The 25172-nt window shown below is 40.6% G+C and overlaps 1 protein-coding gene across 3 annotated transcripts in view; it reads right to left on the bottom strand.

Moving 5' to 3' along the window:
* Positions 1–22642, bottom strand: part of Sema1a (semaphorin 1a) — a 203747-nt gene extending 181105 nt beyond the window's left edge. For all 3 annotated transcript variants that reach the window (XM_018520621.1, XM_018520620.1, XM_018520619.1), the window contains exon 1: positions 21658–22642. In XM_018520621.1, coding sequence (XP_018376123.1) covers positions 21658–21793 — 136 coding nt within the window. In that variant the 5' untranslated portion in view covers positions 21794–22642. The remainder of the gene's footprint in view (positions 1–21657) is intronic.
* Between the last annotated feature and the right edge of the window lie 2530 nt (positions 22643–25172).

Genomic DNA, 25172 nt, shown 5'->3' on the forward strand with positions numbered 1-25172 from the left:
GGGGGAGGAGGCAAGCGAGCGTATCGGGGATATAATCCGGTGAACTGATCCGCAAACTATTCGCAGGCGCACGTGTATGAGGATGGCGATAACTCGGAATCGACGCGCATAGCTCTCGAAAACTATGCCAGCATTTCCCCAATCAGGGACTCATTGTTTTCGACGGAACGTTCGTTCGTTCTCCTCTCGTTACGCCCCCTCCTTCGTCAATGTGCATCCGATATTACTCGCATAACGGACGGATGCGTGCATGCCATGCCTGCGTGCGTGTTCGGGAGGGACCGCACGCGGCAAATGCGTAGGACAACGGAAAGGGACCACCTTATCCCGCCGTCGCGTCGTAGAATTTGCATGATGAGACAGTAAAGCAGGATCGAAGTTGAGTCGAATCGAACTGAGAGAAGCTCTCTTCCTCGCAGCTCGCTCCTCCATCCTCCGAGTTACGTATCCTCTCTTTCTATCCCACGATCTATCCTATCTCTTCCCTTGCTCCTGACATCTTTCTCTCTTCATCCCTGCCATTTCCGTCTGCCAACCAAGGCGACTCCTCCGCGTCTATCTCTACTCCCCCACGTAGGCAATACATCCGTTATCTCCGTCTCGCCGCATGGCTTTTCCATAATCTCCCGTAACTGTCGTAGCTGCTGGAAGCAAGATAGAGACAGATACGCTGGTACAGCACAGCAGTGGAAAAAGACAGAGAGGCGGTGAACAGCAAGACTGACTACGTGGAGAAATATGGAAATCAGGAGAATCGAGAAAACCGGTGCGCGAGCGACAGAACGACGAAATTCTATCGACGCTCGTTGCATCGACGCGGTTACACGCGGGGGAAGATATTGGAAATGGCAATCGTCCATTGTGGGCCATGACGGAGAGAACGGTCGTCAACTTCTTCCCTCCTATCCCTCTACCGATTTCCTCGTTTATTCCCTCCGCTCAGATTCGCTGAAGCGACGAACGATGACCTTCGAGATGTCATGAAGAATATTCTCGTCGTCGTCGTCGTACTATATTTAAAGAGATCGTCATAACCTCAGATCAGTTTTTTGGAATCAAAAGAAAAAGGCAAAGATATCGAGAATATGTTTTCTGTCAAAACCATTCGGAGTGAAAAAATAAATTAGAATTGATATCTAGGGTACCTATATCTTTATTAATGTGCCTTTGAATCAATTTGCTCATCACTGAATTAATTATTGTAACTTCAATTTTGTCTGTTTGAAATCAATATCGATTTTTCAATTATTTCTTTTTCTTATAATATTTTTAATCTAAAAAAATGTTAATATTTTATAATGGCTTTAAAAATAAAAAATTTTGTCCCTATTAATGTGCCCTGTCAAGAAGTGATGGTCAAGAAGTCCCTATTAATATGTCACCAATTTGTGTCTCTATATCCGCAATGATTCATTTTAATATATAAAGTTACTAAAACAGATGTAAGATAATTGTTTAAGTTAATATTGCATAAATCATTATTTTAATTATACTTACGATTTCAATATACACTCATAATACAACGCTCCCAGCTTCAATACAGAGCACACTAATAGAGAGAAGCTTAAAATCTTGCGGAATTATTAAACTTACATAAATTCCTCATATCTTTTGAAAAATATTTACTATACTTTCATAGTTAAAAAATAGAATATTATCTTTCGTATCGTATACATTAATAATTTAACTTAATAAAAAAAAATATTTTATTTTATTTATTTGTGCTAATTTGCTTTATGGCTTAAATACAAAGGCACACTAATAGAAATTGACACAATAATAGGGACAATTCCTTTATCGTTTTATTTTTTATCTAATATAAAATTATTCATAGAGTGGAAACGGAAAATGTAAAAAATTCAGTACAATTAAGCATCGCTGCATTTAGAATAAAATAGGAAACATTATAATGCATAACAATTGATAAAACGGATAACCTACTTACGAAACGAAGAGATAACTTGATCGGATTTAACAGTTCGGATCTCAGCGAACTGTTGCAAACGCGAGTAAGAAGTAACGGCGATGAATTATAACAACAAAAGAGACTGTTAATTAACCACATTGGCGTATGCTCACGCGAATATAATAGAAGCGCGTGACCTGATTTCGCAGTGCGTTAAAATAACAATGTATTTATTAACGGCCACGTACGCGTGCGGTGACGCCTCCGGTAGAAAGAGCGTGACTGCGAAACTTTATAAGCGAACAGTAGCAGAGTCAATATATATGTGCAGGTACCCCGTACATTCACCCCAATGGGTGGATATCGAGGATGCAATAAAGCTTGCATAGAACTTCTTACATATATACTCTCTTCCGGTCAACGACACATCTCTGCAGTGAGGACGATGAAGCAGTGACATCGCTTCAAGAGCCATCGTGCATAATTTTGCGCTCTCTTAACATTGAAAGTTGAGAAAAGCAACCAGGCGCGCTTATGTGTTTTTGCCAGCTAAGACGATCGATGACTCGAAAATCACCAGTAGAATAAGATTCGATAAATTAAAGAGAAAGAGAGTAGCATATGCAATGTTAAAATAAATACATAAAATACTAACAGTAAAACGGAATGTATCAAAAAGAAGCGTTCATAAAATGTTATGGGAAAATGCATAATCATAAAAAAAACGAGAACCATTTTCCTGTAAGAGTTTATCAGAATTCTAAATTTAATGTTAAATAGCTATGTAAATATGTATAGATGGAATTGTTGTTCGTAATATTAGACCATCTTTGAAAGTCTTTGTTCGATATTAAAGTCTTAAGAGAGATTGGCTAAAAATCTGTATAAATTTGCACAATATTACCAATGTAGATAACTACATGGAAAGAACGATTTTGCCTAAAGTATCTGAAAATTTAACTAGATATAGATCATAATGATTTTTTTTAACTGTCAAAGTAATTATGTAGAAAAGTTGAAGCGAGATGAGCACTGCTGCAAAAGTTTTGACAACTAGCTTAAGCGTCCTACGTAATTATTTTAATGGTCCAACACAATTATTTTCAAATCTGTATCTAGCTAAATTTTTTAATACTTGAACAAAATTATTCTACATACTATCAAAATATTCTTTGTGAGATTTCAAAACAAATTATTTTTATTTGATGTCATATTAATGCACCTCAAAGCAAAATCTGAGATAAATACCGGTTTTAACATATGATATTGAGTACATGAATATTGCTCTTATAAAAGCGGGCATTGCAGCTTTCAAATGTTACAGGCTATGAATGTGATAAAATAATATCATTAATAATATGACAGAATGGTATCAGTATTATGATAGTAATAACATTTTTCATCCGTACGAGCTATTCATAAACAAAATCCGCAGAATCAGGCGAAAAAAAAGAGAGCATTAATGGCATAATTTTCGCATCGGTAGATTTGACGTTGTATCGAAAGAGATATTGATATTGGACAAAATCGCGTGAATATCGAATAAAAGAGGCGACGTAACGAGCACTTTACATTTTACATTCAAATCATCATTGCATTCATGCTTGAAACAGTTTTAACACGCGAGACTCGGACAATGACGTTCCAGGCAGTTGGACTATCTTCGCGTCAGTTTCGCGTTAAGCATTAATCACGATGCTGGCCCATTAATGTCGCGGCCACACTTGGGCAACTATGATATGCCCTCGTCGTTACGTTCCGGTCGCCGCCGAATCGCGTCGCACGGCACATCCTCGCGATGCCCGAACTTCTCGGCGTTCCGCATTAACCTCCGAGCGAAGGTATTAGAAATTGCAATCAAGAAGGTATGGTATCCCAGCTTCCCTCCTTTGCACTCCCCTTTCCTTAACTCGTCCCCGCGGTAACAACGTGGACCGAGGACGGTGACCCCCAAAATGCCGCTATCCTCCTCCTATCGTCTATGATGATGACGGTAGTAATGGTAGTGGCGGCGGTGGTAATGGTGGTGGCCGTAGTCGCAGTCGCGCGTGCATAACTTCGTGCTCTCTTGGCTCTGCCAGCAGCCGGCTAGGTATTGATCGGCTCTGCCCGCGAGGACCACATGGCGACTCGGCATTCGTACAAACTCGCGCGTCTCCGTCGGCTCTCGCCTTTAACATGGCGCCCGTGGGCGGTCACGTGGCCTTGCCACCCCCTCACCGATATTGCACCACCACCGATGCAACGTGGACCGTCAGTGCGCACTCGACCACCGCAAGGGATATATGATGCAGCCACGAATCCCTCTCCGGCCTCTCTCTCTCTCTCTCTCCCTTTCTCTTTCCCTCTTTGCCCCTCCGCCCCCCCCCCTCTCTCTTTCTCACTGTTCCTGTCTTTCCTCCCTTCCCTGTTCTCTCCCTCTGTCTCTCAACGTCTCTCATTCCCACCGGCTCTGTCTCTATCTCTTCCTGCATTCTCCTCTTCAGAGACGGCTTAAATATTTGCACGGCCAGATAGAACGATATTGCGCCGAAAGTCTGGATTATTTGTGGTCGAATACGGGAAAAATCGGTCGATGGGGTGAGCGAGCACGCGAGGAGGGAAAGGGGTGTAATTGCGAGGATATCCCGGCACACAGCGCACACAGTGCTCTAGAATTCGTAGTGGAAAATAGCTGCGATCCGACGATTCAGCTCTCCTCTGGATACGAGCTTCGTCCAGCTTCATCTGGTACAAGCTCTTTAATCCAGGATCACGGTTCACATAGAGGATCTCTTTCTCTCTCTCTCTCTCTCTCTCTCTCTCTCTCTCTCTCTCTCTCTCTCTCTCTCTCTCTATTCTGCCTCTCTTTTTACCGGTTGTCCTTTCATACGTGTACTCGTTTTTCTCTTCGTGTGTCTACCAGCAGGCGCTCCTGTGATCCTACCGGCGATGCACACGCTCGGTCGATCGTACGTGTATCGGACATCTTAAGCCACGATATTAGGAACCGTAGAGAAGGAGGGAAAGAGACCGTAAGAGGAAGGGGGACGATCGTTTCCGAGAGCAATGGTGCCTGAGTCAAAGTACCCTCCGGACACCCTCCATTTGTCCCTTCTAAACCTCCGATCGTCCTCCGTGGCCCTCCGCTTTCTCACGACTGTCGCATCGTCGCATCGTAGGACAGTAAGGGGTGGAGGTTCTAGAAAAGAGAGAAAGAGGAAAGAGAGAGAGAGAGAGAGAAAGAGGACGGAGGGAGGACGATCGATCTTCCGAAATGCCAGCCGTAGCGATTGAAAAGCTTCTGATTCGTGACATGAGACGAGAAATCCAGCTCCGAGAAAGTTTGATTGTTCAATGAGACATCGATAGATATACCAGTGATGTCAATCCAACGTTGTCAGCATTCACAGTTAAATTCACTATTTCGAGTACGTTTCACGATACTTCGCTAATTATGCAAGAATATGCACGCGCACGTTTGTACCGAGTTCAAACGGCAAGAAATGAGAACTACCCGCAACTCTTTGTCGCAGAAAATTTAAGATGCACCGACCGCGTCTAGCAAGTTACATATTCCTACTCAGACTTCGCACTAGCACCCGAGAATTTGCGAGATGTAATTCAAAGCGAGAACTTAGCGCTACACGCAAAGCTCTAGAAGAAAGGGACGGAAAGGAAGAACTTGGAATAGTATCATTAAATATTAAAACATATTTACGTACGATACTGCTGCTGGCGGTTACAATAACGCCAAGAGATACGGGCGCTCTTTGGATTGCATTTCTTATCATCGAGAGATCGCAGAGCGGGCGCTTTCGCATCGAATATCACGTATCGTAAATTAAGAGCCACCAGAAGCTTCAATTAAAAGAAGAGGCCGAGTATAATCCTTGACGATCGAATGCTGAGAAAAGAAAAATGGAAGAGGAGAAAGCAGCGGGGGGAGATAAAGGACGATACATTTACCGGCATCGTCTGGAAACGATGTTGAGCAAAGAGAACGTTTCAAATTGTAGCTCGTTGCTGAGAGATATCAGAGATCTCCCTTTCTCTCTCTCTCTCTCTCTCTCTCTCTCTCTCTCTCTCTCTCTCCCCTCACTCATTCTTTCTCTCTCTCTTTCATACTCATTCTCGAGTACGCACTATCAGATTATACTTCAAGCCAGAAGGTACACAATCAGCCGATGACGAGTGTGGAAGTAATGTTCACATAGAAAGATCGGGCACTCGAGAATCGTCCATGACCAGGGTGAGCGGGAGGATATGCGCCGACCAGTGTGACGCATCCTGCAGGATACTCGAGAGCGATCGATTCCACAGGATACGAGTCAACGCTTCGCGACGTTGACCGTCCGAAAAGCTTCGCAGATGTTTCCGTTCGCCATTAACCAGGAAAAGTGAAAGAGGACAGAAAGGGAGAAAGGCGATGTCCATGATGTTCCGATTCTCACGAAGATATTTCGGAAATGAGTACTGTGAAACGACAAAAGGAAATCTGCCACTTTATCGAATAAAATAATTGCCCCGATACTAAGCAATAATGGTGTAATATCTTTCTAGTAAAACTAAAAGTTGACATTTAAAAAAAAAAAATTGCGAGAAAGCATTTATAGCTTATACACTTATTATAGTTCAAAAAGTGATATGCTCAAAATCAGATGAAATTACAGCAATGTGTTGAAAATGAAATTGTAAATGTAGTCACATTACTTACAAAATTTTGTCGGCATACATATAGTACTATATGTTGCCTTAATTGCTTTTTCTTCTGGATCTTTTGCGCTGTTGTATAAAAGTTACAATAATGACAGCTCTATAAGCCATTTTTATGTAATTTTCAATCTTTTACAAATAGATCGCTGTTACTTTCTAAAGCAATCTAGAGATAACAAAAGCGTATCTTATTCGTCTTTACCGGAATTTAAATTAGATTCAATTGTACGAATCATAATCACAGAATGACAAATAGGACGCTCTATAGAGATAATTATCGCAATTTCGCGTAAACTTTTCGGGCAGACTCGTTGAGAAGCTTTTAAAAGTCTTAACGATACTTGCGAACAGCCGAAAGCGTCGGCATCCTGGAAAAAAAGAAGGAAAAAAGAGAGAGAGAAAGCGGACGAGAGAGGCCGGGCAACCAAACGGACAGTTGGATGTCGAAGTTTAGAAATGCAACGAAAAGAGAAACCGACTGGGAGGGGAGAGAGGCGACAGACCTGGGGTTCGTATTGATCCACATGATACGCTCGATTAGCCGCGAATTGCAACGGATTGAAGTAACTTACAACATATTGAGACCATCGGGCATAATGGTTTCGTGATCCGGCCAAAGGCTGTGGCAACAGACAGAACTGATATTCCGCCTCTCAACGTTCTCTCGTGCATCCGAGAGTTTGCGCAAGGATGCACTGTGTGCACCGAAACGAAAACTAATCGTCACTGATGAGAAATAGGAAGAGAAATTTGTAAGCGACATAACGCGATTTAATACTTCTCGCATCAGCTGATACTGAATCGATAACGTTTACAGCCTCAAGTGTTGCGTAACAATGAGAAACACAGGGAGCTATTTAGTTGCACGTATCTTCTGGAGCTTATTAACATTAAACAATATTCAAGCAGAGCGTAATTACATATTCATTACATTCAGTAATCAGGTGAACGAAAATGGTACGATTGCAAATTTAGAATACTTAGATGTTTATTCGATAAGATTGCTTTACGAATCGAGCATGAAACATTTAATTCAATTATCGCGACGTACGAGATACTCTGCAAGTGGGATTTTTGGAACACCGTATAGAAGCGGTCGTGCACACATAGTGAACAACCGAAGAACTGTGCTCAGCAATTACGCGACGGAAAAATCGCGAGCAAAAATCAACAACGGAGAAAAACCTGTGTAATTGAGTTTGCGAAAGTTGTTCACCGAGCGACACGGCGATGCCCATGTGCATTCCTTTTTTACTTTCGCCCCGCCGCACCCTCTCCTCCACCACTTTACTCCTCTGCAGCAAATCCATGATCATTTCCCTCCCGTTGCGTCCCACTCACCCGTCTTCCCGCCATTGTAATTCGCCATCGCGCGCTAAATTAATTATACATTGCTTTAGTTAGGCACACCGACATTTGCCTGCTCCAACGTGGAGCGCCGTTTCCCGCTTCGAATGCGATCGCAGACGTGGCGGAATTGTTTGGATTTGAAACGGAGCATAGGTATAACTAAGCGCTCACGACAGCTTTCCGCGACCGTAATTCGTTGGAACAGTGCGAGTGCCACGATTTCGATTTCACGGCTCCTTCCTGTATCCAAATTGCAGCGGAGTGCAGCGATATATATAGTCGACTATGTTTCACCGAGCAAACTTCGTCCAGTCTGAGGAAACTTGCAGCGTAATCTCCTTTGTGTTTTCAGTCAAAATCATTCTTATTCCTAATTCCTTGTAATAATAGCGCTTTAAGCGAAATTTTGTATTAAAATTTGTATGCTTTGTTTATAACATATACATATATGTAGTATATGTATTACAAGTTCACTTTGGCATCTAATATTAATTTCTCTTTCAATTCGACAAAGCACTGGAGCGTGTTTGCCTATTTGACCTGAGTCCCGGAAAATTAAAGGAAATAACTCGCTGCGCTCAAATAATCTTTATTAAAGACCCTTCCAATCCTCTTGCCTGTAAAAATTCGATTTTGCTCCAATGTTTCGCCGTGATTTTCACAGTATATATTTCTTTTAAGATCCAATTCTTCACGCTCTCCGCGTCTCTATATCGCCAGCAGCCGCTGACTCGAAGCTCTAAAACAACAACGTCGTCGTAACAACAGCTACCTCTAAAAATCACCTCCATAAACAGGTGGCGTGTTTGTTGTGTACACTTTGCGCAAGCCTTCCTCACCCACAGCCGCCCTATTCCTCAACGTCCCTGTACTTTCCCTATTGCGTTTTCACCGTGTGCATATATACATACGTGCGTACATTGCGATACATATCGTGGTTACGTGCAGGCATGTCGAGATTTTAGTGAAACTCTTGAGCGAATATTCACATTTAACGATACTATGTTTGAAGAACGGTAGTAAAAAACATGCTAACTAAATATACACGTCAATAATAAATAATATACAGCTTCAGGCATATTGTAATATAATTTTCCTATATAAATGTACGATAAACTAAAATATAATATTAAAATATTTCTTAAAAACTGTTAATCGCAGAAGCTAAAAAAGCAATGACTTTATACGTTCCAGACTAAAAGTTTAAATAACAGTTAAAAAAAAATTGATTTTTTGGAATTACTTACTCAAATATCCAACAATATGTTTTTTTTTTTAACAATAATCCTTCGGATCCGATAATAGTTGTTGAATCTAAAAAATTACTGTTAAATAAATATATTGTTATGAATATTTTAATAATCCTAAAAATGTGCCAATTTGAAAAGTATCTCCAAATGGCCTGAAGTGTAGTACCTATCCATAATATTATAAACTCGAGAGTTTAAAATGATCAAATACAATTTATTTGAAACATCACAAATTCGACATATCGCCGCGTGAATTTCGTATAACAATAAGCCCTCCCCCCGAAAAAGCATTTCCCATTCCAGTGGCATCAGAGTTAGGCTCGGCAACGCTCCACCCCAGGCCACAACTACTCTCGCTCGTCGTACACATTAAACTCAACGGCTTCGCTAATGCCGCTTTTCGTTCTCCCCCCTCGTGCCTGGCGACCCTTCTGCCCATTCCATCTACCCCGACCACCCACTTTGCTTTCCGTCCCAAATTGATTGGACTGCGAATCGGCTGGCTTGAATTATTCATACTTTGCCCGGCGATAAACCAATTTCTGCACCGGCCAAATCGAGGAAGAAAAGATCGGACCGCCACGCGAGCAACGAAACGAAGGAAGACGTCGGGGTGTGTACTCCTCGAACAAAGAGAAGATCTGCGAGGGTCGAATAAAACGAGGAAGGTGAACAACGAGGGACAAGGACGCGGATGTGACGACTGGGAGGTCAGTTAACTTTACTGAAGAGATCATCGAACGAGCTGCGACGCCGTTTAATTTCATCATTCGATCCAATGACGCGGAAGATACGCCCGAGAAAGAAAATAGACGACTTCGCGCTATGCTACGGCTTTATTGATGAACTAAAGCGCGAGAGAAACCGAACAAGTAATATCTTTCTCTCACTCTTCTTACATCTCCCATGTCTAGAGCTGCGGTACTCTTTGTCTCTTTCTATCTTACACTCTGACGTGATATTTTAATCTGTAGGTTAAGGACATATGTGAACCGTCGTCTGCCTTAGAAAGATATGGCGCCGTTCAGAAAGAAAGCACAAAGTGTGACTCTATTCGTGGAGAGCGCATCAAATTTCAAAGGTAAGATTAAATGTATGCGAAAACTCTTTAACCAGTGTGATTCTCACCAAAATAAGCGTACGAAGAATGGGGTTGAGAAATTCATTTACAGAGTTGTTACAAATTCCTCATCTTAAAATTCCATAACTATTTCCAGACAAAATTCCATGATTTCCTCTGACTTTCAATAATATTTTGAAATTTTTTGTATTTTCGTTCTGATTTGGAAACCGTTAAATATTTTGTTGGTAGATTAATTTAATATAATAATGTAAATTACTATTAATGTTACTGACAACTGCGTACATTTTTAATTAAGTTAATTAAGTTAAATTAATAGCATTTTACCAACTACGTACACAGGTGTGATGTATATTAAGCTTCTTTAAAGCGAAGAATTTTAATTTCTAGAAAATTTTGCAAAATTCCCTGATTTTCCTGGTTTCCATTTTGCGGCAATCTTAAATTTAAAATAAAAAATTGTGTGCGCAAACGTTGATAAGGCAACCGGTATTTCCTACAATAGTAACTAGCTTAAGTTATGGTGTTTCGATCGACAGAAATATGAGAGCCGTATATCGAAGATTTTCGTGTCGTTTTTATCGTTATGGACATCGATTTACAACGATTTCTGTCCACTACCTCGCCAGCGAGTCAACACCCGCGATAAGAGGACACTTTCAGCAATACCCTGACGAAGGAACCACTCAGGCCGCCGTTTTCCGACGACGCGCCGCGCCGCGCCGCACCGCCGCTTTTGACCTTTTGCTTTTCTGGATCGGGCACGGAGCGGAGGGAATCTTCTCGACAAAAGATTTATGAACCCCTCGGCAATGGCAGCACGCTACTTATTCCACCATAAAGTGCGTACTCGAGATGCACAAAAAATGCGGGAGCGGTATGTACACGCGAGCGATCTTCAAAGAGAGATCTTAAAAAAGGGGCGCCCCTCTCGCTTCTCGTGTCGAATCAATCATTTCCAGCCCCGTAAGTGTCCACCGATTGCCAGTCGATAATTTACATCGTAATCAATTGCCGTCGTCTTCTAACAACTTTATAAGTGAAAAAAAAAACGAGAATTTAATTTCTAGACAAATTTGTAATAAAAAAGTGACAGTACTGGATCGTATATATTTTACGATTTTATATTTTTATATTTAAAATTAAATTATACCATATGATAAAATTTTTATCTGTACATTGAGAAAAAGACACTTAAAAATGTATTTGTGAAAAATATATTTATTTTTCATTGAAATAAATTTTTATTTAAATACTGCAAAATAAAACTTTATTTCTAGCAAATAAGCCATTTATTTGTTTTTACAATTAACAAGATATATTTCACAAAAATATATATTTCATCATCACAATTAAATTTTTTCATAACTAATAAATATCAAAGAAAAGTTCGAAAATAGCATTTACTTCACAATACTTTTATATTTATCTCTCAGTGTACCTTTACAGCTTTCAGAACATAGCATCGAACAAATCCAAATCTAAAATCTATCGCTTCTAAAAACCTACGATTAATATCATTATCCACGTTATTTACACTTTTACCCACGCTTTTAATTATCATAAAACCCAAACTGTGGGGCAAAAACGGTGACGAGAACGTGTCATTAACGCAACAAACGCTATCGATGTTTAACGACAACTTTAGCAAGTGTGCTGTCGTTCCATCGATCTACTTGTTTGCCGAGGTCAACGACATCGAGACACTACAGCGATCAGTTATCCCCCGTGGGAGCTCGTCGAAAAAGTTTCTCTTTTTTCCACGACGATGTAACGGACGGCCACGCGGTCCGCTATGCTGTCGTAACAAATGGTCTTTTTCTTAGGCGACGTAAATTTTATCGGTGCACCCTCTCGTCAAGTACGAGAAGTTCACCACCTCCATAAAGAGAGAGAGAGAGAGAGAGAGAGGCGTATGAGAAGGCGCGTTACTAGATATCTCGCCTACAGTCTCATTCTGCGATCAGAGTCAATTGACACAATTCCCAGCAATTTTAGCCAGTGGTTAGGCCGAGGTCAGGTTATACGTGCCGCGGCGCATACACAGCACGCTGAAACTAATCATAATGTATCCTCGTCGGTCGACGAGGGGTACCGCGGGAGGAGAACCGCCGCCGTGATTGGTCCGTTGCGGTATTCCTCGCTACCAGATAAAGTTACCGTAATATGGATTAACTGCCCGCCATAGCCCATATTCCGATCCGGCACTCACGCTCCGGCTCACGATGTAGTAATGAACTCGTAACGGCCGCTGTTATCAGCCGCGCCGCTGCTCGAGTGTCTTTTAATGACGATTCACGTGAGCGCGTAATCGATATATCGTCCGTACGCGAGGCGTAAAGCAGAATGCGAGGGTGTTGCGGTATCTGATTTATCGTTCGAATTTAATTACATAACAGACGATCCTCCGTTCGGAGGTTTTTCGACCATCCCTCGTAATCGGCACATTGAAATGCTAGGTATAAATTGATAGAGCTGCCCGTTCACATAAATCTGTAAAGCAAACGCGTATGTCTATCCCATAATATATACCTATATATATATATATATATATACATATATATATATATATATCGAATATTTTTAGACATCGCGCACTTAACATGATACATATATACTATTATTTATAGCAATTTATTATTGCGTATCATATCTATCTCTGCCTGACAGAATTTTGCGTGCAGTTGACACTCATGCACGCATAAATTTTCCAATGCGAGGAAAGCATTGGCAAGTCGCGTATTTTGGACACACGACCATTTAAAAAATTGTTGTGCGATTGCCAAGTCCGCTCGTTGAAATTTACGGCGAATTCGGTGCCGATGTCTCGCCACGTTATCGATCGGCGCGACTTTCGGAATGCTAAAGGGGTGCGCGCGGTTCCAGCCCAGTGATCTCCCTTTATCCGTAATACACCGACGCGCCGAGGTCGCTGCTTTCGGCCGGCTGCTGCAGTGCTGCATGGCGTACGGTTTCGAATTTTTAACTCGCACAGCGTAGCTCTCACGAATTATTCTCCACGAAAATTGCGTGTATGTAGCCAGCAGGGACTCCGGCATGAGAGTTTGATTTACGGCAATCGAAAAACGAGCAGATATTTTTACATTTTTAACGGACAACGCGATTGATCGTCAAGCGTGAGCGCGCGCGATTCCGGTGGCCGACGTGACTTATCAATCGCCATGGTAGAAAAAAATGCAACAAGTATCTCTATAGAAAAACCCATACTATATACAAGGTCTATATACAGGGTGTGGATATTAAATATTCTAAAAGATTTAAAAGGTGATTCCTCACATAAATTCAAAAGAAAAACTTTATATAATCATATGTCCAAAATTTAGTTTCAAAGGATGCCAAAGTTGAAAAAAAAATTTTGTTTTTTTTTTTTCAAAAATTTTTGTTTCTTCTTTTTCTGTCCATTTTGAATAGAAAATGAAAAAATAAAAATGTTGATTAATTCCGGTAGTTAGATCTATTTTCATAATAGTTATTTAAAGTTAAAAAAAAATTACCAAAAAATTCATGAATAAATTTCATTAATAAATTTCTTGGCAACCTTTAATCTTTAAACGACTTATATATATTTTGAAAATGAGCCTTATTGTGCTGAATTCTGATCAACGGTTCAATAATGTATAGTTGGACAATGTAGCAGAATAATCATAAAGAGGATTTCATTAGTATGCATATTATGACGATTGGCTAACCGGTTATTAGGTCTCTTTGAACGTCACAACTAATAGAAGCGTGCCCTGATCATTCACCCTGAATAATAATAAACATATTATGAAAAATATTTAGTTTACAGAGCAATAAATAAATATATAAATAGAATATCCCAAAAAATTCGCGACTCAAAATACTACAACAAGAAAGTCTTTGAAAGATTAGGTAAAAAAGTTATTTGTAAATTTTTATCTACAATTCTTTAGATAAAGATTTAAATATGGCCAGTTTTACATATATAGATTACGTTTAGATGGTCATTTATCCATAAATCGCGCATAATATTAGTGATCGCTGATGAGCTCATTTCTCAGCGTTCTCACTAAAAAATACTCACAGATGATCACTAAAATATTCACTAATATTCACAGATCGTCTAGAGATAGTCCGTAATTAACCATATTAAAAAAAAACCCTTATACCTCAGAAATTATTGTTTTTAAAATAAAAATTTATAAATAACTTTTTTTCATTTTTCAAGAACTGTTTTGCTACGGTATTTTGAGTCGCGAATTTTTTGACTTTCTACACACACACACGCGCGCGTGGACTGGCACAACTACGAAAACAGTTAATCAAGTGTCATTCCATTTCATTTGAAACTTCATCGATTTAACAGGATTTAATCGATTCTGTCAATTTCATATACGAGCAGATCGAGAACAATCTAAATAAATCGAATAATAAAATAATTATCCGTAACTCGTGTGCGGAAATATACATAGATTTTAAGAAAATTGCGGGAGAGGGAAAGAGAGAACAACGGAGATTTAATGGCATCACACGAGCGCAAGACCGCATGAATGACACATGTCAGAGAATCAACTACCAACGTATTGATCCGTAACGCAGTCTCCATCATTATCGGAGGTCTCGTCGATTTGCCGGCTGTCAATAGGAAATTACAACTGAGCGCCGCGTAAATATTTATAGATCGTATTGCAGATAACGCACATTAATGCGGGGGCATCGCATTCGCTAAAACACAAGGATCATAAAGGGGATTTAATCGACGCGTAATTAGTTAACCGGTTATTATCGCGATACCTTTTTAAACGTCACGGTTGATAACAAGTGAGGTAGCGAATCGGCCGCAGCTGGGTACAATAAACACTCGGTGGAAAATGCTGCGTTATCGTCAGGGCTTCGCGATGTCCTATAACAGCGATGCACTGTTGATTGCAGTTCCGGTTCCGCGGTATGATTTCGCTCGTTGTAGAATTAGCAGAAATTCTGGCTCAGCGAGTAAAACGATATCGCCGTCGCAGCAGCGCGGTGCATTAATGACACGTGCTTCACGTAATTTCAATAGCCAATGCGGTGCATCGCGGCCGACGCACTCTATATCTCAATGCACACGTACGAGCGACACGACGGCTAATGCATCGCCGAACAAAATTCGTCACGACGTAATGAGCTTCCGCTACCCGATGTCGACGCAGATAGACAGAGAACGAGACGTTTATTCGACGTTGACCGAGATAAAGTTCCCCACAACCGCGAGCAGAAATATACATAATATTTACATAGAATGCTTACATAAATTGTCGATCTAGCAAGAAAATGGAAGGAAAAGATTAAATCAAATTTCTTTTTTTAAATACGCTTTCCTAAAGATGTTCTTTGCATCAGAAATTTTTAATGTAATGGAGAGTTTATTATTTTTCATAATATTCAAAATAAACTCGTGCTACTTGATTTCGATCCACAAAAATAAATAAACAGCAGCATTTATATTACAATACTGAAATAAAATTACCTTATTATATGCATAAATGTTTACATACATCGTCGCTACGGTAAATCGTAAAAAAAAAATGTTTTAATGGAAATTTTAATAATATCCCTTAGAGAGACACTTGTATCGTCGAAAAAATTAAATCTGATTGTTTATTATGTTTCAAAATATATCCATAGCTCCATGAAAAATAGTCCATTTACGAATACACCGAAAAAATATGTAAAAAATTTTAATATTTATTTAAATAATAACTAAATATTTACTAAATATAAACATATTTGATACAAAAAATACTAATCCTACTATCATTTTTTATTAAGTAAATATTTATTTACTGTAAATGTTTAGTCAGTACTTAAAAAAAATATGTGGAGGAAAGTCGCCGATACCGACATACCACTTTGTTTTTAGACAATATTTCTTAAACAAAAGGTAAAAATAAAAGGTAAGCAAAAATGAGCGTCTGACAAAATGGGCTCCAAAACTGACACAATAGGCAGTAATGCTACGTATTCCTATTCTTTTTCTTTTACAGGAATTATCTGTATAAAGTACCTATAAGTGAATGTATACAAGATTTTTCAGAATCGTTTTACTTCGTTATAAAATATTTTTATTGAATTATATGCATATTTACTTTATGCTGTTTTGTAAGATGCAAATATGTAACGCGATAGTTTTTCTAGAGTTGTTCCACATATGCACGATTGCCTTTAGCAATAGACGTATTTGACACTATAAAGCAACATTATAAAGATTAAGTTAGCTCATGGTCTGTTTTACAGACAGGTGTGTCGGTTTACGCTGCACCCCAATTTTAAATTAAAAATCGTATTATGAAAAGACTCTAAGAGAAAAAATAATATAAATAAAACTTATTTCAGAAACTACAAGTATTTAAAATGACGTAATATTATCAATAATATAGTCACTATTATATAAACCTCACAATTTGCAAAAGAAAATCGTAAGAATTTTATTTTCACATTCGTAGAATTCGTTTTTAGCCACAAACCTACGAATTATGAGTTAGTACTTCTTTAATTAGCTAAACAGATCATGATTTTATTAGTATTGATAAAGTGCAACAGTTAGTTTCCGAAAACTAAAGAGGTGTCACTTTAGGAGACCTATGTCAGCGACTTTCCTCTATTAAGATGTAATAATTTTTGTTTTCAGTATAATACATTGCAGGATAGATTGTTAAAGAGTTTAACGACACACACGGGAGAAAGCTAACGTTTCGAGCAATACGGCTTGTACCAAAAACGTGATCAACGAGCGAACATAATTCGTAGAACCTCAGACTAATGGCCATCTGTTCCCGCGGTTCAAGTAATTACAGCGGTAAAGCGCGGTTCTTAATTCCAGCGATTAATCCACATTTCACGCGGTACATTCGGAATGATTTAAGAAATTTCACGATGAGACGACCGCGATAATAACGCGCGTGAAATGTAACGTTTAATTTGCCTCGGGCACGGGGCACGCACCGTATAGTATTAGACGAGGAGAGCGGCGATGTTGAGAATGATAACTAATTCACGCCACGTAATCTCGAAGAAAAACACCATTCCCGTTATACGCCACGTCGTAACCGGTGCACATTGAATAATGCTCGCATTATACGCGCCGAGACTGCACATTTCGCGAGAAACGTCACCGTTTGCGCGGCAATTTTCGAAACGCGCCATTTATCTACATTTAGGATCGCCAAAATCCGACTTACGGTACATCCGAGAGCCGAGAAACGGCTGAAGCAGCGTTTACGCCGCTGCCATATCGTATCGCACAAAATAAAATGTAAAATAAAATGACGCGCAACTCATGAAATAAATTACAAGTGTTCATATGGAAAAAAAAATCTATTAATACATTACGTACGTCGAGAAACACGCCACCGTTGCTCATGTTCCAAACACTTTAGAAAGAAAAATGTTTATCTTCAAAGCCCAGCGGGAATAGATATGCAGGTTTCCAACTTCGGCCATCTGGGTACAAAGTTCCGTCGCTTTTCCAGAGTTGAGAGTTGAAAATTCGCTATCGCTATTGAATGCCATGAATAAAACCCTATTTACGTCTAAGTTTCAAACTAAGCTGCGCGGTTAGAGTGAAATTTATTCATTAATGAGACCACGCGTTTTCAATCAAATTCAAGTCAACTCTTTTCCTTCCCTGGGGTTATTTAATTTTTTTTTTTTTCCGAGTATTGCTCCGTGTTTCTTTTATCTCGTCTTTAGGGATTAATCGAGAAGGAAATTCAGAGCGCGGGCTTCAAAGGGGATGTTTATTTGTGCGCGAGAGGCGTTAACGGCGCGCCCGAGACGCATATCTTCGCGAGGTGCGGAAAATAGCGAGCGGGCCAAAATGGAGAGTTCTAAACACTCGGTGGTTCTTGCAACTATCATTCAAATCGTTCGACCCACTCACGCTCGCGGTATAACGTCAAGGTGGTGTACCAGCAGCGGAACATGTGCCTGCGCTATGGAGCGGCGCAGCCACTTCAGAGCAATTTATTTCGTTCCTTCCCCGCGTCGAGATATCGTACCGTCGCGGAAAGAGTGATGGATGTTGGGGCGTCGCTTCTACGCGGAACGTACGAAACACGCGGAGCGCCGTTAAGGTCGAGTGCTTTGGATGTAGGACACTTTATACACTGCTCCGCTCCCCTCCCCTTCGTCTCTCTTTTACGCCCTCACCTCCTTTGGATCCAGATTCTCAATAACAGGCACCAATTTACCATCGACGGTGTCCGTTTGAATTAGTTACGTACGCGAGGGGTAACGCGAGAGCGTTAACAAAAGCGTCGTCGCTTTGAAGAACTACGGGAAGAAACGATCCCTAGGGGGCGATGAAAGGGCTTTTTAAAAAAAAAAAAAGAAAACTACGCGAAACGTTAGCAAAACTAATGGGAAACCTACCTCCATTTTGTACGCAGCCTTGTTATCGAATCTTGTAATTTTGGTAAACAAGGAGAAGTTTATAATAGAGAATCCGCTTATAATATTGTTTATATATACCGATACTACTGTTTATCTTACGAGAAACTGAGGTTAATAATAATCTCTGTTATAATATCCACTAAAACGAATATTGCAGAGAAGTTAATAAATGCGATTCTAGCAAGAAACGAGATCAATACTATATTTTTGCAGAGCAAATATAAACGAGAATAATTTATTTTTTATGATAAAGATCTCTATGTGGATACATCAATATTTCTTTATATAGCTGTATGCTGAAATAGCTAGTATCTTACAATATCATTTATTATGTATATCGAATCATAATATCCTTGTCATTTCATATAATGATATAATGTTCAATTTAACGACTTATTATTATCATGACAATTTCGAGTACAGGGATGTATCGTGATTATCCCAGTACATCAGAATGTTGTATCGTCGGAATACTCGCCCGATGAAGCGGTTACACGGCTACAGTCAAATCAAACTCGGATAACTCCAGGGAAAAAATTTTCTCGTTTCGCCGCACTAATAATTTTATTCCGCAAAAACGCCCAGTATTCAAATATTCAATATTCATATATTCGATGTGAAAACGTTCGCCCGGCTCCAGGTGTAGAACATGACGAATATGTGAAAAATTGCCGCGAGCTACATGAATAACGCGGAAGCGACTGTCTCTCTCTCTTTACTCGGGAGGGAGATGAATTACTAGAGTCCAAATCAGCTGGTGAGAATTTGAATAAAACAAAAGTCTGTCGCGCGACGCGGCACGGCGTGTTAAAATTTCTGCGGGCTCGCCTCGCGTTGCCGTAAGTCCCGCACTTGTGATACGACGAACGTGAAGATAGAACTCAGCCGCGACAAACTCGGCGCCTCGTGTCTTAACCCTTTCGTCAATGCATTATTTTTCACCTTTCTTCGCTACCGTGTCTCACAGGGTTTCCGCTAAAAATGAAAACGACAGTTTGTACAAAACTGTTCTTTGTTGTACGAAAAGTGGGGATTGAGCCAGTCTTTTTTAAGGAATCATAATGGAATTCATAAAAAAATATAGAAATTTTTGCTATTTAAAATTGCCTGACTGAGATATTTCGATCAATATTTTTCGCAATAAATAATTTATGATATTATTAATTTGAACTTCAGTTTGCGGCTAAAGTTGAAATTAATTAATCTTAAATTACATTGAGACTTGCGTTACAAGTCCAACAAACCTTATCGACGCGCATTTTATAAAACTAAAATACTGTATTTGCAAACATTTGCATTCGGTATTGTTAAGCACTAAGATCCGTTTTGTCCGTAAATAGGATTATTTCTATTAATTTATTTAAAATTCGATATGTGTACACAACACGAGAATCCATGCATTGACAGAGGGTTAACAAGTTCAATCCGATCGATATCTTTTTATTCTTTTTCCATACCAGGTCAGTAGAAAGGGTCCGGTTATACCGTTGATTAAAACGCGGATTAACAATCACCGACTCGGAAACAACCCTTTCTCGACAAGGGAAAATCCTGCCCGCGAGTGGGAGAAGGTGTATGACCCGGTTGCAACCTCACCATCATTACGTATAACCCGTAAGCAAATATCTCGGCCTCCGAGAATATGCGACTTTGAACTTCGCAAAAGGGCCTTTAACCCTTGCGGTTTCGCTGTTACTCCGCGATCTACAAAGTACAAAGTGCATAATATCGATGTTTGAACAATGACTAGCCGCGAATAACAGCTTGACAGAAAGTCGAATAAAGGCAACGACACGGCACAAATTCCCAACCGCCGTCATTTCTTTTGGAATAATTTTTTATCTGTTATGCGATTGTGCTTTCTTTCCCGCACACTCAGAAAAAAAAAGATAGCGTTGGCAACTATAAAAGTGACAACTACACAAATTTTATATGTAGAAAATATACGTACGTTGTTAGATAACTCAATCACGAGTTAAATAACATTTTGTTATTTTTAACTTCCATCTGTGTTAAAATGTATAAATCAATTCATTTCTGTAGTTAGTTTGAAAGTAATCATCGTCCATATTAACGTCTATATGCACTTAGTAAATAATAAACTAAATTTGAATAAAATTTAACCCCTTCCAATGTGATTTTAATGGAATCATATTTAAAACAATTTTTTTAAATTCAATTCAAAAGCACTTTAATAAGCACTTTAATAATTTATACTAAAAAAAATAATTTTTTTTTAATCTTTACTATTTTTCCAACATGTACGTTATTATGCACAACTCAGGTGATGTAGAAAATAATAATTTTAACGGATAATATCTTGGAATTTAATGTGCATTATGCAATGTAGACAGGGTCTGAAGGAATTAATACATTTTCTTCAGTTAAATTATTCAACTCCATTGTTTTAATGAAATTAATGACATATTGAAACAATGGCGATCTAAAGAATCGATTAAAAAATAACTCAAATTGAGTATAATTTAATATTATGAATTTAAGTGTAGCGCTGAATAAATTTTTATAGTTATTGCAACTATACAATAATTTATTCAACTGTATTACATGTACATTAGTTTATCTAACCATGTACTTAATTCTACATGTAAAAAATATGTATAATTGTCACCTTTACAGTTGCCATCACAACATTTTTCTCTGAACGCAGGAAATTAATTTCTTCACCATTTCTCAGTATATATTACTCAATTCTTGCCATAAATAATCCGCTTATTAATTCACGTCGGAGGCATTTTATTCACCGTTGAAGATTCGAGTAACACACATTGAATCCGATGGCGATATCGAGAGCTGCACAGGCGCTGAGAAATAGCTCGATCCACCACATAATGCACTGGGGCGTATCACAAGCACGAAATAACGAAGAGAGAAGGACGAGAGTAGGAATCGAGAGAACTACACTATGCGTCACTGCGTGGCACTAATCACAAGTGATCACTCACCTAGCTGGACGTACATCTTCGGCCTGACGTTCTCCTGCCAGGCAGCCAGGGCGAGAGTAACCGTCGCGATGACGCACCAGCAGAAGAGAAATCCTGGTTGCATCCTGGGGGCGACGCGGAGGCTGGCGCGCCTCATCTTCTCGCGATGGTGTCGCAACGGCGCACAGGACGATGACGTAGTGCCAGGGTTCGCAGTCTTCTCCGCGGAAGGGAGACCGGGAACCACGTCGCGAGAACGGCACACGCGAGAAGAACGGGAGAAGGGAACGAAATTCGGCGGGGATCGCGGACACGCACCGTCACACTGCGCTCCGCGCGGCGCGCGATGGAGCACCGCTCTCTCGGTCGACGACAACGCCCGGCGACGTCGCGGCGCGCTATCTCGGATACGCGCGTCGTTACTTTCTCTCGAACTTGCGAACACTCACTACGCCGAGTCGGCCGAGTACGGGAGGTGCGCGGATGCCGCGGCGGCAGTCACGTGCGACGCGACCACGTCGTTCCCCGTTGCGGTCGTTGCATCCACGGTCGTCCACCGGCGGCCCGTCGCACGCATGTCTTACCGAGGACGGTCGGCCGCCCCGCAGCGGCCAAGCGGCACATTCACGTTCGAGGCACGCGCGCCGGCGCACGGCGTGCTGGACGCGCGAAAAACAAAAAAAAAAAGGATCGAAAGTCTTCACCAACAGTTCGGCACTCGCGTTCACGCGTTCAAGCGTCCACGCGCGAGCGCCGTTCCGACCGATCCCGTACGGCCCCTTCGTACGGAGGAGACAACTATAATCGCGCACGTATCAACCGTCCGCGCCCACTGACGCTCGCCGTCACACTGATGTCGCGACAGGTGACGCGCGCTCCCCACCAAGTCGCGCGCTCCCCACCGAGCGCTACGCTCCCCATCAAGCGGCGCCGCTCCGCTCCGCACTACCGCGGGCGCAAGCGCGTACCGTGCTAGTAACTCTCTCTCTCTCTCTCTCTCTCTCTGCGTCCGTGTGCGTGATTACGCGTGACCGGCGTACGCGTACGCGCGACGTGCACGCACGTGGATATGGCGGGGAAACTCCACGGACAGTACGCGTAGAGAACGGGGGAAAAGATAGGGGCAGTAGATCTCTGGTGGGACGCCCGATCGAGGGGCGAGAGAGTCGGAGAGAGTTGTGACACACCGGGCAAGCGCCGATTTTCAACCCCACTACCCCCGCAGCGCGATCATGCCGTTGCCGTCTTCCACGTCTTCTCGGTGTCCTCGTCGGTATCTCACCGTAGCCACCACGGCGTCGCTAGCCTGGAACGAGAAAAAGAGGGATCGTTATCTGGGTCGGTCAAGGATACTTTAATCCAACGACGTTTATATTTTCTTGCGATTCTTTCGCGTTGTCTTAGATATTTCTTTATTTAAACCGAAGCAACGGAGTGTGTGTCGCGTATTTGAATTCGTAATCTTCAAAGAGAACGTCTACGACGAATTCAATGAGGGTCAAAAAAATATAACATTTTTTTTTATATTACGTTCTTGTCTTTCAATTATACTTGCGAGAGAAAAGAGTGGAGTTTTACGAAAGATTTTATGAAAGAACCTACTTAAGATTTAATTACCAAGCTAATTGACAGATCAGGAGAAACGGGAGACCTCCAATAAGATCTTGATTAAAAAGACCAACTTTTAAAATTCTTTTCTCCGACGGGGAGAAACTTATTGCATACAATCTCATTTGCGCCCTAAACAAATCGGATTCCATAGTCCGAAATATCTGGAAGTTCGAAAACCGCAAAGAGTCAAAGTGAAGGAAGAAATCCGATTACGATTCGATTTCGCGTAAACGCACGCGCGCGCCCGTGAGTCCCGCGGGGTCCAGTGTGTGCGCGTCCAAATAAGGTTTCATCACGCAGAAAGTCCCTGGCTGCGGCGGGATAACGAAATTATCCAAATGCGCCCGATTCGTCAGCGAATTTTATGAACGTATCCCGTATGCGCGGTGCGTAGCGACGCCGCCGACGTTGACACTGTTCATTAATTTGCCGAGCCAAGTGTAGGCGGGTGGAGTGCGCCGGGATGGACCAACGCCATGGGAGAGGGAGGGTATAGGTATGTGTACACCGAGACTCTAATTCCTACACCAATGATTGGACATGCCTGCACGAGGGAATTCGCCGGGTGTCCGCGACGTGTACACGCAATTTCACATGGATATGCTTGCCGCGTGTATACGCATCGTCCACCGTTAACTCGCTCCTTTTATCCTCGATCCGCTAAAATATACGAGACATGTACATTCGCGATATCAACTTGCTGTGCAATGTTTAAAGAAATTCAAACTATCCTTTTCACACAGCCTTTTTGAAGAAACTCTTAAGTCCATTCTACAATTGCGTAAGTGTAGTTGTAAATAGTTGTAAGAATTGATCAATCACTGTCGAATATGAGAAGATTCTGTTCTATTCAACTGTGATTGGTCAATTCTTACAACTACGCTCACGTAATTGTAGAATAGGCTTTAAACATTTCATAATATCGACTTTTTATAGTTTAACCTTCAACTCTTTATATATATTCCAGATGTAGTACACGCATCTTTAATATGATTATTCTGAAAGTTTCTCGAAACTAAATTAATAATTAAAACCGATATTTTTGTCCTACCGTATTCATTATAAAGTTAACAAATAATAAGGGAAAAGAGAAAACGTAAATATATGACATGTAGCTTTTAAAGCTATATTAAGATAGGGAATGAAGTACTCATATAACGTATGTTAAGTCCTCATATGAATTTTCATGGCGTAATATTCACGGCGGTCGTTTATTTCATAATTAGTACAACCTCCGAGCAAATGGAGTTATTCGACCATACATTGTTTCATTCGCTTGGAACGAACAGCGACGCGAAAGAATAACGTGGAAGGTGAACTGCCAGTAAAATATTAATAAAAAAGAATCCGACTGTACACCGTGAATGTTACTATGGCGGTAACCCAATTTTATGATATGACTCAAAAAGCACGCTTCTAATTGTAAAAATAATCTATCGGCATTTCATAGATTCTTCTTCGAGATACATATGGTTACGGTTAGTGTCAATTTGAAGAAAAAATCTTTTTTTCCACGCAAACAACGATTTCAAACTTCGACCGTGCAGTTCGTTCGACATTCACGTCTATACGAAATGAAATATAATGGAGTATACAGTGTGAGCTATCTAAAGCGATAAGTGGCCATAACGAGAGAAGAAATGACACATAAAAGATACGTGCGCCGCAATATCACCGTCAATCGTAACGTATGTACGCGTTTCGCTTATGGAGTGATTTAAACTGGCAATACGGCTTATATCATCGTTTCTAACACCTGCTTTAATCGGATAATGCTGTTACCAACAACAAATAATATAACTTTGCGTTTACTCAAAATTTAAAGCACAACTGTTGGCATGTGTGACGTAATTGTTTTACTTTTAAATGTATTTTCCATGTTTGGAATCCATTTATTGCACAGAGAGAAAAGTTTTTGGTATTTG

This window comes from Trachymyrmex cornetzi, unplaced genomic scaffold (genome assembly GCF_001594075.2).
Source record: "Trachymyrmex cornetzi isolate Tcor2-1 unplaced genomic scaffold, Tcor1.1 scaffold92, whole genome shotgun sequence".
NCBI lineage: Eukaryota > Metazoa > Arthropoda > Insecta > Hymenoptera > Formicidae > Trachymyrmex > Trachymyrmex cornetzi.